Genomic DNA, 15,805 nt, shown 5'->3' on the forward strand with positions numbered 1-15,805 from the left:
TCCAGTGTATTCTGAATTCACATAAAAGATAATTGAGTGCGTCAAAATAACACCCCACGCGTCAAAAGCAGTTATCTTGGAGCGTGTACCGCGTGAATTCAGAGTACTTTTTTTGACATACATATGAGTTAAATTTCAGGTAAATTGTGAGATATATTAATAGATAGAAAAACATGGGGGCGTCGATGTATTGGATACCCAACCATGCCATGTACTAAATCATCGTTCCCCCCCCCCCCCCCACTTCCTCCAAAGTCCTCAATCAGCCCATCATGGAGCTACAATACACAACCAAGCATCCCCCCCCCCCCCCCCCCTTTCTGTGAAACTCACAAGACCAAACAGCTACAGGGAAGTGGGAACTTCCCACCTCCCTGGGTACCGTTTCAAAAACAGGGACGATGCACTCCCTTCCGTTGTCTGCACTGTACGTCCACGTCGAAACGTGCGTGCGTAAACAAACCTCTCTGTCGTCCTCTCTTGCATTGCGCATTGGCGCATCGACTATCACGCGCAGCTGTCTAATCGCAAGCAAACCCATCTACCCGAGCCACCGACCGACCGCGCGGAACGCGCCGTAGACGCTAGCTTGCCTTGAGCTACACGCACAAAATTACAACCGCGGCTGCTGTCAATTAATTATCAACAGAAGCAATCACATTCTATTAGCAAAAGTCATTGATGAGGTAAGACACGGCCATTGGTTCATCATCTTTGGTATTTAATTTGCGGGATCCGGGAGCAGAGTAGCCGTTCGATGGCCAGTGTGTAGTTCTCTGATAACCTAGTTCGTGGCCTGTCGAACGTCTCGGTGCCAGATCTTCTTGTACACTGGCCCTGGGCCTGTTGTGAATATCCTCCTCTCTCGCACAGCACACCAATCCTCATCATCTAAACAGTATTACATCCCTTGCTCGGTTTTGAACGCATTTTGCATACATGTTGACAAAGTTGTAGTGAGTATGTTTGTGGAATGGATTGTGGAGTGGTTTGTAGAATGGCTGGGGCACTTATGTTAACTTAAAAGTAAAAATATTCAGTTTAAGCAAAAGTACAACAAACTGCATGTAAATGCCGGGAACATGTATTAATTAATAACAGGGTTAGGTATGTATGGGGGTGGGGGTAGGGAGGAGGTGGGATGGTATTCTACTACTACTATTTATATACTACAAGACTCCAAGGCCCGAATTCACAAAGGTGGTACAAATGAAACCATGGTTTAACCATGGACAAAAACCATGGAGCGCCAAGTGTCGGCTGTCGCATATTTCGTTACGAAATCAGTCATTTCGTTGAAGAAATGATTATTTTGTAACTAAATGAACATTTCGTTAACGAAACGGTCATTTGGTCGACAAAATAACCAATTTTGTAAGGAAATATTTCGTGCGACACTTGGCGCTCCATGATTTTTGTCCATGGTTTAAACCATGGTTTCATTTGTACCATCTTCGTGAATTCGGGCCTAGATGTGTAGTAGACTGCTGACAGATCAAGCATCTCAATTCAGTAGAAGACGTAGCCTGACCAGACTCCATGCGGAGCACACGTTTTTACAGCGACCGTGACTGGGCTGTGTATGGTTATTTTCGACGGTTCTCCAACAAGACAGAAGCCTTGATAGACACCGCTGTGGGTCGACCGAAAGATCAGTCTGTAAATTTACCTTGTTGTCAGGGATATGTTTTGCACGGACTATGCCTAGCTTCACAGAATTCTAAACAGACTGAAGGCTGTCCTGTTTTACTCATTACTGGCTCGATCCTATGGAGCTGCTCTGCCTGCTGTTGCGCACAAACCAAACATTACTTTCACCCCAGTTTCATGCAACTTTTTTACACGAACAAGTTTGACATGACGTGACACAATATGCAGCAATATTTGCGGTATCTTTGCCACTTTGTGCAATTGAAATACTCACAGCAACTAGGTTATATTACAGAATAGCACATTCGTATCCACATCGGTAATATCACAACATCTCTGTTCACTACTTAAACTGTAAGTCGCCATTCTGCCCATTTACTTTAGAAATGCGTACATGCATAAGTTGTGCTCTAACTGGCCGAAGAGACCATTTCTGTTGCATGTACATTGCATTTGATTGGCTAACAGATTCATATGTTGAAGAGCTGTTATGATCATATCGACGGGCTGGTACAGTAGTTGTGTATTTTCCCATGAAAATTTCACCCAAATCTTGGATATTTCAAACAGTTAGTGAGTGCATTATTTTATGAGATGTTGATTTTACTATATGAGTGTAAATTTGCCACTCTAGGACTGTGAATAAGATACAGTGGAGAAGGTAGCCCAACTTACAACTAGATGCCATGCCGTGCGAAGCACAACACTCGTGTACAGCAACAGGGCTGTGTGTATGGTTGTTGAGAAGGGTGAGGTACACTGTACCTCACCCAATTCTCCATAGGGACAGTGGTTTTAGAGTCTCTTTACAGCGACATTTATACATTGTAACATGCTTTCATCTGTCTACGGAGGAGAGCCATATTACATAGCAAAGACTTTTTTTTTTTTTTTTTAACTCCGGAGGACAAACAGATTTTTTTTTGTCTACGCTATGTGATGCTTTACCACTGTTCCTATGGATGTGCTGGGTGAGGAACCTTCCTTGATTACCTCTAAATCACAGCCCAATTCTTTTAGTTCAAATTAACATCTGATAAAGCACAGTGTGCTCACCAGCTGTTTGAAATATCAACCATTTGGCCTGGTTCTGGTGGAATTGTCATGGAAAAAGACACAGCTACCAGCTCGTCGCTGCGCTAATACTTATAGCGCGCTGATGACTGATCATCGGCGGATGCATGTGTTAGCCAATCACATTGGTTTCCATGGATAGAGCATCCCCTACAGCATCTGGTGATGATATGAGAGGATGAGAACCTTCAGTCTGTATGTGACAAGGATTCTGTGAAGCCAAACATTGTCTCTGCGGATCATATTCCCATTGATAAAAGACTCTAAATCTTTCAGTCTTGTCCTCTGGTTGCAGCGGTTGTGCCCTTACCTGTACACCACTACAGTGTAGGTGATGTGAGGCATTTTATCAGTTAAATCGTCATTGCCAAATCCATTGGAGGGGACTCAAAAGTCAAAGCTGTAACATACTCCAAAGATGTCTAAGATGACACCTTACATTTCTAGTGACACAGTCCTGTATTCCTCAAGATTAAGACTTGTGTCAAATGTATTTCCAACCAAAACACTGTCTTAGATTTAAGTGCTGATGTTCTGATTGATTAAACTGTCTTAAGTAATTTCATAGTGTGCTCAAGTTTTCATTGACATGTAGGTCTGACCTACTACTTTTAACTACTTTTAACAGCTTGATCGCTTTTTTTGTTGACTTTTACTGAGCTAAGAGTAACAATGTATAACAACAAGTTCATTGCCACTGAAATCTCGGGTTTTTAGTCATACCATTTTTCCACATGACATTTTTGCATGAAAAGACTGATTTCAATGGCAAACCTTAGAAATGTTTGTGTGAGGAATCCTCTTTGTCGATTAAAAAGAAGAGATATGGAGTCTTCTATGTAGTAACATCATTTTCCTCATTTACAAGTGGCAGAGCAAGGAGAAGTGATGACAGTTCACACTCATATTGGTGAGGAGTATTACTCTCATGATGTTAGAGTCACATTAATGGCAGTCACACTGGCCAAAGATCGTGAAGTTTAAGATCGTGAAGTTTGCTTCTCAATTCTTGGTGTTGGGTCACTGGTGCGCTTGCTCAAGAAAGAAGGAAGAGCGCACCGTCTGACAGCTAGTGATTGTGATGTAACAATGCACACACATGCATTACAATTACAGCAAACAGATGATGGACTGGTCACGTGACAAACTTTGTGAAGTATCAGTTGCTAGTGTTCACATTGCCCAAAGATTGAGAAGACTGGAGAGGGTACTAGAAATATCCCATTTGAGTGGGAAAGTACTGTATTCAAAAGTGGATATTTTTGAGCGACAAATTTTTCGCACTCGACTGGGTAAGGAGAGTTTTGCTCGTTTTTAATGTCGCGGAATCAAAACATCTACTACTAGAACATATACAACGTAGCAAGCAAAAATATTCGCGTGCTTTTATTTTCGCGATAGTTTCTGCTTGCAGGAAGCGCGCGAAAATTTCAACACAGAGAAAATTTGTGCTTTTACAGTACATGAGAAGATTCGCGATGTGTTTGCGGTCACACTGGCAATACTTTGATATCTTTAATTCACAATCTTTTACTAGTGTGACAGCAGCTATAGTAAACCACTGCACCACATTATAGAAGTGCTGAGCTGATGTTGTGTCTCTGATATGATGCAGTGCAATTCAAACATCATTTTAATCTCTTTGTATGGCCATATATTCATAGTATTTAAAAAAACCAGAGCACTTGGGGCTGCAGTCTGCCACGAGAACATTAGATGACTAATATTTCACATGCAAAAGTATTTATAGGAGTACATGAGTGATGTCACAGTCATGCACCCTAAATACATTGTACACCCCACTGCAGTGTATCAACTCGGCAGTATTCAATTACTGTACACGCCATATATTTCGTGAGTCTAAATTTTTGCGAATTGGGACTTCCCAACAATTTCGCGAGTGGTTAAATTCGCGATCGTGGAGTCCTGTACTGAACTGTCAAATGATATGCATACGTCACAATCATATCAGCATTAGAGTCAATATTTTCACATGTTGTTAGTTTCACGAATAGCAGCTGACTCGCGAAATTCGCAAAAATAAAAACCTCGCGAAATATTCGGCACATACAGTACTACATAGCTTGTAATGTGTTTGCCTCATCCCTGCTCAGAATTGAACTGATCTGTTCCCTTTTGTTCCTGTTCGCATTTGCAGTGCATCAGCTTAGTCAGATACACCTTAAATGACCATTTGATTTGGCTCAGATAATACCCAAGGTGTTTTTATTCAATTGATTTTTCCTTTGAAAGAGAAGATTAAGCAAGACAATGAGCGTGTTTCTACTGAGCGATGAAAATTTGAGGTGATACCAGGCGATGCGAGGTGATTCGTGGTGATGCGCGGTGACACCTCAAATTTTTCCTCAGTAGAAACAGATCGGGTAGTGGCCGATGCACAGTGATGTGAGGTGCTCCGTCGTCCACCTTCTGAGGTGGTCGATGCGTGGTGATGCGAGAGACGATTCTCAGTAGAAACACACCGGGTAGCGAAATTCGTGGTGTACCAGAAGTCTCGAATTATTGGGAGCTTTTGCCCGCGCTTTTCAAATCGGTTCATCGCACACTCCCGACACTTGTGTACATGCACAGTTGCTCACGGACTACTAAATACGTGAGGTGGTGGTACATGTGTGCATTCGTTTATTGTTTGCGTGCCCAACAGCCTACTTAAATACTCTGATTTTTACACTACGTTCATTTTCCCAAAATATCGTGTCGTCTCGAAGTTGTAGATTCCCTAATTCGTTTTCGCTGGAATACTAACGTTAGTATGCCGGAGCCTCTAACATTAGACAGCATTAACTGGACCCTAGACCTGCGACGATTCCTAATAACCAAGTGGCAGGAAATCTTGGTGAGAGGTATTTTGAATGGAAAAACTAAACAAAATTCAGTGGTCTACCACAAAGTGGCAGTCGAGGCAGCGTTACCCGATATGTGACCTGAAAATATGTGACTTCTGGATTCACCGCATTTTGCACGTCACCTTCGTCACCGCATATTTTATCGCTCAGTAGAAACAGCTCGTGTGGTCGTAAAATACGACATGACGCGGGAGACAAAATTTGTGGTGATGCGAAGTGATGCGAGGTGATGCGAGGTGCTCTCAGTAGAAACACACTCAATGATAATGTCAGTGCCCGTGTTTTTGACTTGCTCTTCAAATATTGTCTCTCTCTCTCTCTCTCTCTCTCTCTGTTGAATGGCAGTTGTGTGTTTTCTGTCCTTGTCTTGTTTGCACAGGCTCCTTTTAAGTCAGACCAGATATTACTTCAAGGGGTGTAATCTCTGTTGTCTCTCAGATTAAGCCACATGTGTACCAATAAAGGTTGTCTAGAAGACACACTGCACATGAACTTCATACTTACTGTAGCACAGATGTGCTGGCTACCTACACGTACATGTATAAACTCATGTACTAGAAAAATGCACATCTGGGTATGATAGACTTTACTGACATGTGTGCACATTCACATGAATCAAATGTTTACAGAGGAGATGATGCAATAGAAGATGTGAGCAGGCATCCAAACTGTGTTTCTCTGTTGAAGTTGTCGTTCTTGGTGTGAGATGTGATAAGTTTATTACGTACGTCACGAAAGATAGTCACCACAGTTTTAGATTAAATGATTCATGATATGGAGCGCAAACAAAATACTGAATAAAAACCAGTTTGTCAATAAAAATGAAGAGATCATATCTTTTGTCTGATTTATTAAACCATGCTACAAAGAGTGCAGCAAGGTCTATTCAAAGTGATAGTTAAGCTGCACCATTGAAGCTACAAATGTAGATTCAAGTCTTTGCTGCCTTCCACACCCCATCCCTTGCCCAAGAGCATTATAAATAGGAACATTACCATCTGTTTACTGCCAACCTTCAGGTGCAATGATGAATGGCCACCGTGCCGCATGAAGCCAATAACCTGTGAGGATCATGTGACAGTTGTTTGTAGACAATTTCTGTTCTTTTGCCAAAAGCGGAGTGGCAGTATCTGCAAAAGCAGTATATTATTGTCACTTTGTCCCAGAAAATCTCAATCCTTGGCAGAGCACCAACAACATTCTTAGGCTATTTGAGCGTCAAGTTTGTAGAAGCAAGTTCTGCGTTAAAGGGACTGTACAGTACTGATTGAGGTGGGGATTCATGTTTTGAACATTCTGAAGTGAGATAATGAAAAGCCTCATATGAAATATGAAAGAGCATGTAGTCTTAAGAAGGATTCAATGTTTATTTGATGAAAATTGGTTGTCAAATGTCTGAGATATCCCAAAAAGTACTAATAATAAAAGGTGATATGCCACAACTTTATTAGGATCTCTTTGTTTCACCTTGTTTTTGGATATCTCAGCCATTTCAAAACCGATTTCCATTGAATAAACTTTTTATACCCCTTAGAACTACATGCTCTTTAACATCTCATATAGTGGTTTCTGAATATCTCGCAAAACGTTAAAGGCTGAATCTTCGCCTCGACCAGAACTGTACACACCCTTTAAACGTGTAATTTACCACTTACAGGTTGTTCATTGCAGTATGGCTCTTTTTTTTTTTTATTGTAGTCAGTGGAATAGCAGTGCTGGATCTGAAATTAACTGTCATTTGCAATGTAAAGGCATTCCTATCTGGTGTAAAGTCACACAGGGGGGATTCAGACATCAGTTTAGGGTGGTTCTCTAACCGCAGTAAGCCATGTCCAATCTATGACGGAAACAGAACCAGGTATGAGTGCAGTATCAATGTGTTGTGAAAACAGCATAATTTACCATTTGCAGATGAAACAAAAACCCTGCATTAGTGCTTTAAAATAGTTCCGAAATTTGAGTTTCGGATAGAAACAACCACAGTAAAAGTTTGAATCCATACAATCAGTGTTAAATATTGTTAGATATACACATAACGTGAACAATAGTTATAATAAAACTGTTTCCAGACTAAACCGTCTACAGTTATGGTTTAATGAGAAAAATACTGATATCTCCTTATATTTTAGGCTTTATTGCAACAATTTTACATGGTAGAATGTTTTGTGATACAACAGACCTATCATAGATGCCAAGTTCAAAAAAATTTTTATGAGTGAGATTTTCATGACTCAGCATCTCTCGTGCGCGCATGTGTGTGAGTGGGGGAGCGAAGCGACTGAGCGAGGGGAGGGTGTGGGAGGGCGTGTCCACCCTCCCACGGTAGGGAGCTTTTTCAATTTTTTTTGCTCTTAATGGTGCAAGCTGGTGCATACTTACGTGACTATTTTTTACTTATTTTGAAAGACAAAAGGGAAATATGCCTTCAATTGCAACTCTCACTTTAATCCTTTAAGCCCTGCTTCCAATGCGTGAGAAAAATGGGTGTCATGCGTGAGATCGTGAGACAGACCCTAAATGCTTGAGTCTCACTCACAATGCGTGAGACTTGGTAGCTCTGGACCTTCACATATTCACCAAATGTGGTATCTTGAACATCTTTTGAATCACTTTCCCCAAAGGTAAACAGGGCACAGTACCGGTAATGCGAAATCCGGTGAGTAGGCCCACCGTGAATATTCTCATGTGTATTTTATTAGGTAGCCAGCACATCCGGCAAGTATGAAGTTCACATGCAGTGGGTTTAGACAATTCGACAACCTTGCATCCAAGCTGAAATGCACTCAATAAAGTCACTGACTTGTATTGACTCAACATCGCTGTGAATCAAGAAGACGATGAGAAAATATGGGTTACGACTGCATCTTTCACCCCTGGAAATGCGGCATACACAGTAATAATGCTAGTTAAAGGACAAGTCCACCTTCATATACATGTACATTGGGATTGAGAGATATTAGTAGAACACATCAGTGAAAGTTTGAGGAAAATCGGACAATCCGTTCAAAGGTTATGAATATTTTAAGTATCTGCGCAGTCACTGCTGGATGAGAAGACTACTACAGTGTATGATGTCACATGCGTACAACTATATAAGGAAAATAAAAAGAGAATTTCACAAAACTTTACTTTTTGAATAAAATGCACATTTCTTCGACTTGCTACTTACGTATGTTAAGGGTAATATTATTCCCCCTGCCTTCTGAAAGAGAGAAGTCGAGTGTTCTTTTGTTATGCGAGAAAAATGGAAATATGTTGAATTTTCTTTATTCTTTCTTTATATCGTTGTACTCATGTGACATCACAAGCTTACTTAGTCTTTTCATCCTGCCGTGACTGAGCAGAAACTTCAAAAATTCATAACTTTTGAACGGATTGTCTGATTTTCCTCAAACTCTCACTGATGTGTTCTACTAATATTGCTGCATTCACTCAACCCACATGTCTATGAAGGTGAACTTGTCCTTTAAGACTGGCATGTCCTTGCTTATAGTAGGTATAGAAGTAAGAAGAACTAGAAAAGCACTCCGAGAGCGCAGACCTCCGCCAAGCAGGTTACTTTCCACCAAATGATCTTGCTCTTCCATAGAGATAAGTGATTTTCACCCACTGAATTTCCCAATATAGAAGCCTTTGTTACGTCATAAACCCTCAGATGCGCGGCGCACCTCTCCCCAGCAGAAACTAGAGCATGCACTTTAGTGCGCGCATGCAAACCTCAAATATGCGCTGCCTGAACTCCCAAGTTCATTGACCCTACCTGCTAAAATATCAAAATCCTTCATAAATTCCCCCAAGATTCTCGGATCACTACCAAAAGTTAATCGTTTGTTACTCGTGTCATTCTCAACCTTTCCTGCAAGTTTCATCCCAATCCGTTCACTACTTTTTGAGTTATTTTGCACATGGACAAACGAACTAACGAACTAACGAAACAAACCAACGGTAACGAAAACATAACCTCCTCCTCCCTTGGCGGAGGTAACAAGAATGACAGTGGGAAACAGAACCAGTTGCTTGTGCTGTCGCAAGAGGAAGCTGTGGAAGAAGATGCTTTTGGGTCTGATGTGACTAGTGATGAAGAGGAGGGACTGACAACTCCTCTTTCCTCTTCTGGTTGATAGGAGTAGCAGATTCGTCTTCTTTTTCATTCTGTGGTCAAGGTATAGATGTGTGGAGCATGAGTGGCTTTTGCACTGCTGGTAGTTTTGTTGCCCCTTCTCCCTCTCTTGGGCAACATTCCTATTGGTCTCAAGAGTGTTCAGCAGGCTGTACAGTGTTGTAGCAGGTTTCAAACATCCCAAATTGTCAACGTTTTGTATCAGTGTTACTCGCTCATTTGCCTTCATCACTTTTACTCTAGTATACACACAGCTCCAGCTCTCTATATGCATGCTTTTTAATCTGAAGCCAACTTTAGTTGCTACATTTTTTCTCCAAGGCTCAGTTTGATTGAATACAAATCTTCTTTATTAATATTTCATTTTTGGCCAACGTCATGGCCCACCAGTTGAGAAGCACTGCTCTGATACGTTCATGCTCTGCATCAACTGCAGTGCCACTGTGTCGCTCCGTGATGGGTCTGTAAGGAAACTTGATGGGTCTGTAAGGAAACTTCAGTACCTTGGTATGTGAGCGGTAGACAAGGGTAAACATTGTGAACAGCATTGCAAACATGAAGGAACACTGTATTAAACTTCCAAGATCACCATGAAAAATTAAAGATTAAAAAAAAAAATCTTTTCACCTCAGTCCTTATGAATTGATGAGGATGAGTGGCAACTACCTTGGGATTGAATATGGTATTGATACTGTACATTCCCCTGTGGATTATGGGGGATTGCTGAACAGCCATGAACCGTCATCTGAACAGCCAGTGTGTGGAAGTGCTGTTCATCCTAAGCATTTGTTTAAGCAGAATGCAGTTATCATAGTTCACATCAGCATTATGTGCAGCAGCACTGTACCAGGGTGTATTTTCTTTTCTTTGCAATGGCATGTTCTTAGAAAGATGGAGATTACTGCATTCTTTTTTATTCCATTATTTCCGTATATTCTGCTTTAATATGTGCACTCAGCTAGCCTCTGACACTTGACAAGAATGGCCAGCTACAGCAACGAGCCTCTTCGGAATCCAAACTTAACCATCAACAGCAAGGAGCCCTTCAATGCAGAGCCACCAACGGATGTTTTGCGCGAGCATTTTGTGACTCCCAATGACCAGTTCTACGTGAGGAACCATGCCCCCGTGCCAAATCTCGATGGTAGAACACACAGGTGTGTACTCGTACATGTTCAACATAGACCCGTGTCATTTGATGTGTCCCTTTAAATTCTCAGACTACTCTCAACTACCATGGGTACTCGCCATTCCATCCCACTCTCTCCTTTCAGTAGCTAAAAATCTTTCCAAATTCTTGTAGCATGCCCCAGCAGAGATATTTCATGTTTAAACAATATGCTCTTCTCATGTTTCTTCTCTGCATGATGACCTGACCAATGCTCTTCTCAACCTTTGCCAAGGTGCTCTCCCTCTATTGACAAATCAATGAAGAGATTCTAATTGGCTTGTACTTGTATGGAAAGGGATGAAAAAGGGGAAACAATTTACCATTCACATTTACCTAAATTACTGTGAATTTTAACATTTACCTAAATTACTGTGAATTTTCAGAGTGTTTGTCATGGTATTTTTCACATAAACACAAGCTCACAATTATCAAGTATTGTGAGTGTGAATCTGAAAGTATTGACATCTTGCAAGCGTTACGTTTTGTCGTCCGTTAGTTCCAGTTGGCCTGTGAGGGATACATGCTGCACATACACTGTACATGTGAGCACAGGAGTCCATTGTAATATGCCATCAGAGGAGTGAAATTTTGCTGTATGATAATGATATTGAGAAAAAAGAAGTCTCATGGGATGCTTAAACGGGGTGCTACATATTTTTTTTACCACTTGCCCAGTAGGGCAAGCAAATTTTCAAATTGTTACAGAACACTTGCCCAGACATGAATTTTATTTGCCCGAAAAGAAAGTCCAAAGATATAAGAAAATGATATAGAAAATCACTTAAAAAGTCAAAGGCTTGATAAAACAAAATTATTTGAAAAAAACAGGACATGTGCAAAGTAACAAACTTGGTTCAGCAGAGTGTTGGTGTTGGATTGCGTTGAGACTTCTTCCGGTATGTGTCAGGAAGTAAAGGTGGCTTCAAAACATTTTGCTTGCCCAGTTCGGGCAAGCATTCTTTCTCATTGTTCCAAAACACTTGCCCGACTTTGATTTTTAACTTGCCCCGAGCAATCGAGCAAGTGCTTATGTAGCAACCCTGTTAAAGACTTACAGTACCTACAGTGCATACTGTTGTAGTGACTTTAGTCATGAGAAGAAACAAGCTGTTAAGGTAGCAAGGAATAGAGGCGATGACTGTTTAATGATGACGACAGGAGCATGAACTTGGCACTGTACCATGTGATAGTAAATATGACCTTGGCACATTGACAGGGGCAAGCAAACGTGGCTATGCCTCATTAAGGCTTAATTACCTCCATGTATTTGTACATTGTAACTGCCCTCCTGACATGTTCTACATTGTGTTTAAACGTACAGGTACGAAACAAATATTAAGTGATCTTTGTCCTTGAAGTTGATTTTATGAATTTCTACAACTAATCTGGACTCATCTTCCAAACTTCCTTTACTGATGAACTCTGAGCTCTCAGATTTAGAGATGAAATGTTTAATGTGAGAAAATATTGACATAATTGATGTAAAATTTCTGTACAAAAACAAAGACAGGCACACCACTTATGGCATGAAAGTCACAAGATCAATGAAAGTCTTTCACAAGGCCGGCGGAATGGGTGGGGGGGGGGGGGGGGGGCAGTGGGGCTCGGGCCCCCCCCCCCCCCCCCCCACTTTTTTTAAACCCGGAAGTACATGTACATAAGTGGCACTAAAAAGAAATAGAGATCTTGAGGTGTGAGCGCGGTAAGGTTATGTTTTTTTTTTTTTTTTCACTGAAGAAAAGAAGAAAGATGAGCTGAAGACCTTTTTTTTTGTTTTTTGTTTTCTTGCTTTTTTTTTTTGGTTGCTTGTGAGCTGAAGAAACCCAGAAGTGGAAGGAGAAAGAGCTGAAGACCGTTTTTTTTTTTTTTGCTTGTCAGCTCATGAAACCCGGAAGTGCCCCCCCCCCCCCCCCCCCCCCCACTTTTGAAAACTCTCCACTGGCCCTGGGTCATGCACTCAAAGGTGCCATGTCAGAGTAAATGCATTTGGTTTAGTTTTGTTGAAAGTCAGCTTTTGATTCGCTGCCCTTATTCTGAATAATTTTCTCTTGCAGAACATAATGACATTCATGACACAGATTGCCTTTGAGAGAAAATTGACCTTAGAATCAAGATTTAACACACATTTTGTAGCAACTTACAAAGTATGCGATGGATCACTCACACATAACACGTATGGTAATATTTTCTGCTTTCAGGATAACATTTCTTGTTTGGCTTATATTGAAAACATTCTGACTTTTTTCCTTCATTGTTAACTATTTTGAAACTTCTAGGAGCATCAAAGACATCTTACACTAACACTGGGCAAGTCCGAGATAATGTGCATTCGTATGTATGGGACACTACAGATGCTTATACGGCCTGAAAAAAGTGTAAAGGGCGTTTGATTACTGTAAAAGTGGATATCTTTGTGGGACTAATTTTTCGCGCTTGGCCAGGTAAGAAGAGTTTTGCATGTTTTTAATTCCGCGGAATCAAGACATCAGCTACTGGAACATATGGCAAGGAAAAATATTAGCATGCTTTTATTCTCATCCTAGCTTCTGGTTGCATGAAATGCGCAAAAATTTCCACATCGCGAAAATTTCCACTTTTACAGTATGGCGATACTTATCTGGGAGAAGAATAATCATGTAAAAAATGGCGACAGATGGCCTTGATAATCCTATTTTAGTAGAGAAAATATGTGCTGTTACATATGGGACAACAACAAAACACATTATATTTCGAACATTTTGTTTTTGTGGAGCCCACCAGAGGTGACGGGAGACTAAGAGATCGCCTACGGCGTCTGTCCATCCGTCATGTATCCGTAACACTACAAAGACTTGAGTAACTCTCCACTGAGGACTTCAATTTCAATCAAACTGGAGGGAAGAGTGGTTATTAGATAGTGTACACATTTTTGCCAAACATGAAGGTCACCTCAAGTAAAAGGTCAGAAAGGTCACAGACAGGGTCAACAAACTTTTAGGGCCCAATGTTAAATTTTTATGCCTCGTTTCGTTATGGCTACTAACTTTTGATCCCTATGTCCGTTTGTGACCAAACGTGGATGGTAGATGTCCCTTGGTGAGTTGAAGTTCATCACAGGTCAAAAGTAACAGATAGGGGTCAACAACCTTTCAAATATCCTCATTTCTCCTTGACCACTGAAGCAAATCAGACAGGGTTTTCTGTAAGATGTGTTTAATAAGTTATAGTTCATTGGAATTATATTTGGATTCATTCACTATTTTTAAAGTGCTTGTTTTTGGACATACATCATCTGGAGCTATATGTATCTTCCATGGTATCCTTGGTCCCTGTTGTATGGCAATTGTTGACAGTTTGTACGATAGCAGACCAGAGAAAAGACGCCAATACGTTCCTCTATAGATGTTTTGAACTGTAGCTGGCCTTGAAGAGGACTTTAGATAACCTGTGTATGATCAACAATGTGAGTGTGTTGCAGAAACACAATTGAAATCATTCAAAGCATGAAGAGTTCTCCAATCCTTTTGCCTAACTTCACATTATGCAATCATTGAAAGCAAATCCTCCCCCGCCCCCGTACACCTAGATAACTATCTAAACATGAAGTCACCCTACATTATATAAGTCAATTGTCTTTGTTAAAGGGATCATATGTTTTGGTTGAGATGGGAGATTCAGATTTTAACTGTTTGCTAAAAAATTAGACTCCAGTTATGAAATAATTTAATATCTTGCAATCTTAAGAGGGATTTCAAAGTTTATTCAATGAAAAATAGTTTTTAGATGGCTTAGATATCCAAAACCAAAGTGAAACAAAGTGGTCCTAATAAAAGTTTGGTCCCACCTTATATTAGGGTCTCTTTCCTTTTGGATACTGTAAAACATGATATATTCGCGGCATGAAATTTCGCGAATTGGAGCCGACAGCCCTTTTCATGGCATGAAATTTTCACGAATTGCCACTGGTGTCCAATGCATGTAGTGTAGACAAAAACTTTCGCGTGCATTTTAATTTCGCGAATTTTGGCGCTTGCGAAATTCGCGAAATTAAAATGCACGCGAAAATTTCTCGTTTTACAGTACCTCAGCCCTTTCAAAACCAATTTTCATCAAATAAACGTTGGATTCCTCATGAAATTGTATTTTTTTTCAATCTCATTAGAGGTTTCTTGTTATCTCACAAAAAAGGTTGAAAGCTGAAACCCCACCTCAACCAATGCTATGCCATCTGAAATGTTTGTTAAAATAGTCATGATGTGTTTATAATCATGGAATGTAAGTAGAATTGAACTATAATAGCCATGGGCAAATCAAGTCAAACTCTCATGATTGGGCAAGTTTTGTGACAAGAAACTAGCTGTTAGACAAAACCGGTGTCATGTTTACATCTGATAAAGAAAGAAAAAAAAAAGCAAAGAGGAAAAACAGCAACAACACTAGACCTGTTTGTACTTAACTGTCTATCATGCACCTTCAGTGACACACACACACACACACACTGAGGGAGGCACTTTGTAATTCATTTTATTTTGACCTTCAGACGTCTATTTCTTGGCCAGAAATTGTGTCATTTTGAAAGTCTGCCCATGGATGCAGTAGATACAAAGTAGCCTTTGAGCATGTAATAGTAATTGAGAAAATAACAGCTTTTACAGTATTCAAACAGTTGCAAACACACATGCATACACACACACATACACACAGAAACACAAATATTGCCAAATGTTTATTGTTCATAACTTTAATGATTAACTTATCACTATTTGCCTTTTTTCTTTGTTTGTTGGTCTCTCAGGCAATATTTACAATTGTATTTCTTGCCATTAATGAATTTTATGTGCAGAGTGCAGGTGGCAGGGCTTGTGCCACACCCCCTTGAGTTGACTGCAGAGCAGCTGAGGTCTCAATATGAACAGGTCACTGTTATGGCAACTCTCATGGTAA

The 15,805-nt window shown here is 40.5% G+C and overlaps 1 protein-coding gene across 1 annotated transcript in view; it reads left to right on the top strand.

The window, feature by feature from the left end:
- Positions 1–542: 542 nt before the first annotated feature.
- Positions 543–15,805, top strand: part of LOC139711744 (sulfite oxidase, mitochondrial-like) — a 35,855-nt gene continuing 20,592 nt past the window's right edge. Inside the window, exons 1-3 of the mRNA XM_071623599.1 lie at positions 543–686; positions 10,670–10,868; positions 15,705–15,801. Coding sequence (XP_071479700.1) covers positions 10,693–10,868; positions 15,705–15,801 — 273 coding nt within the window. The 5' untranslated portion in view covers positions 543–686; positions 10,670–10,692. The remainder of the gene's footprint in view (positions 687–10,669; positions 10,869–15,704; positions 15,802–15,805) is intronic.

This window comes from Diadema antillarum, unplaced genomic scaffold, assembly GCF_040938485.1.
Source record: "Diadema antillarum isolate AM-2024a unplaced genomic scaffold, OU_Dant_1.0 seq00001698_RagTag, whole genome shotgun sequence".
NCBI classification, from domain to species: Eukaryota; Metazoa; Echinodermata; class Echinoidea; order Diadematoida; family Diadematidae; genus Diadema; species Diadema antillarum.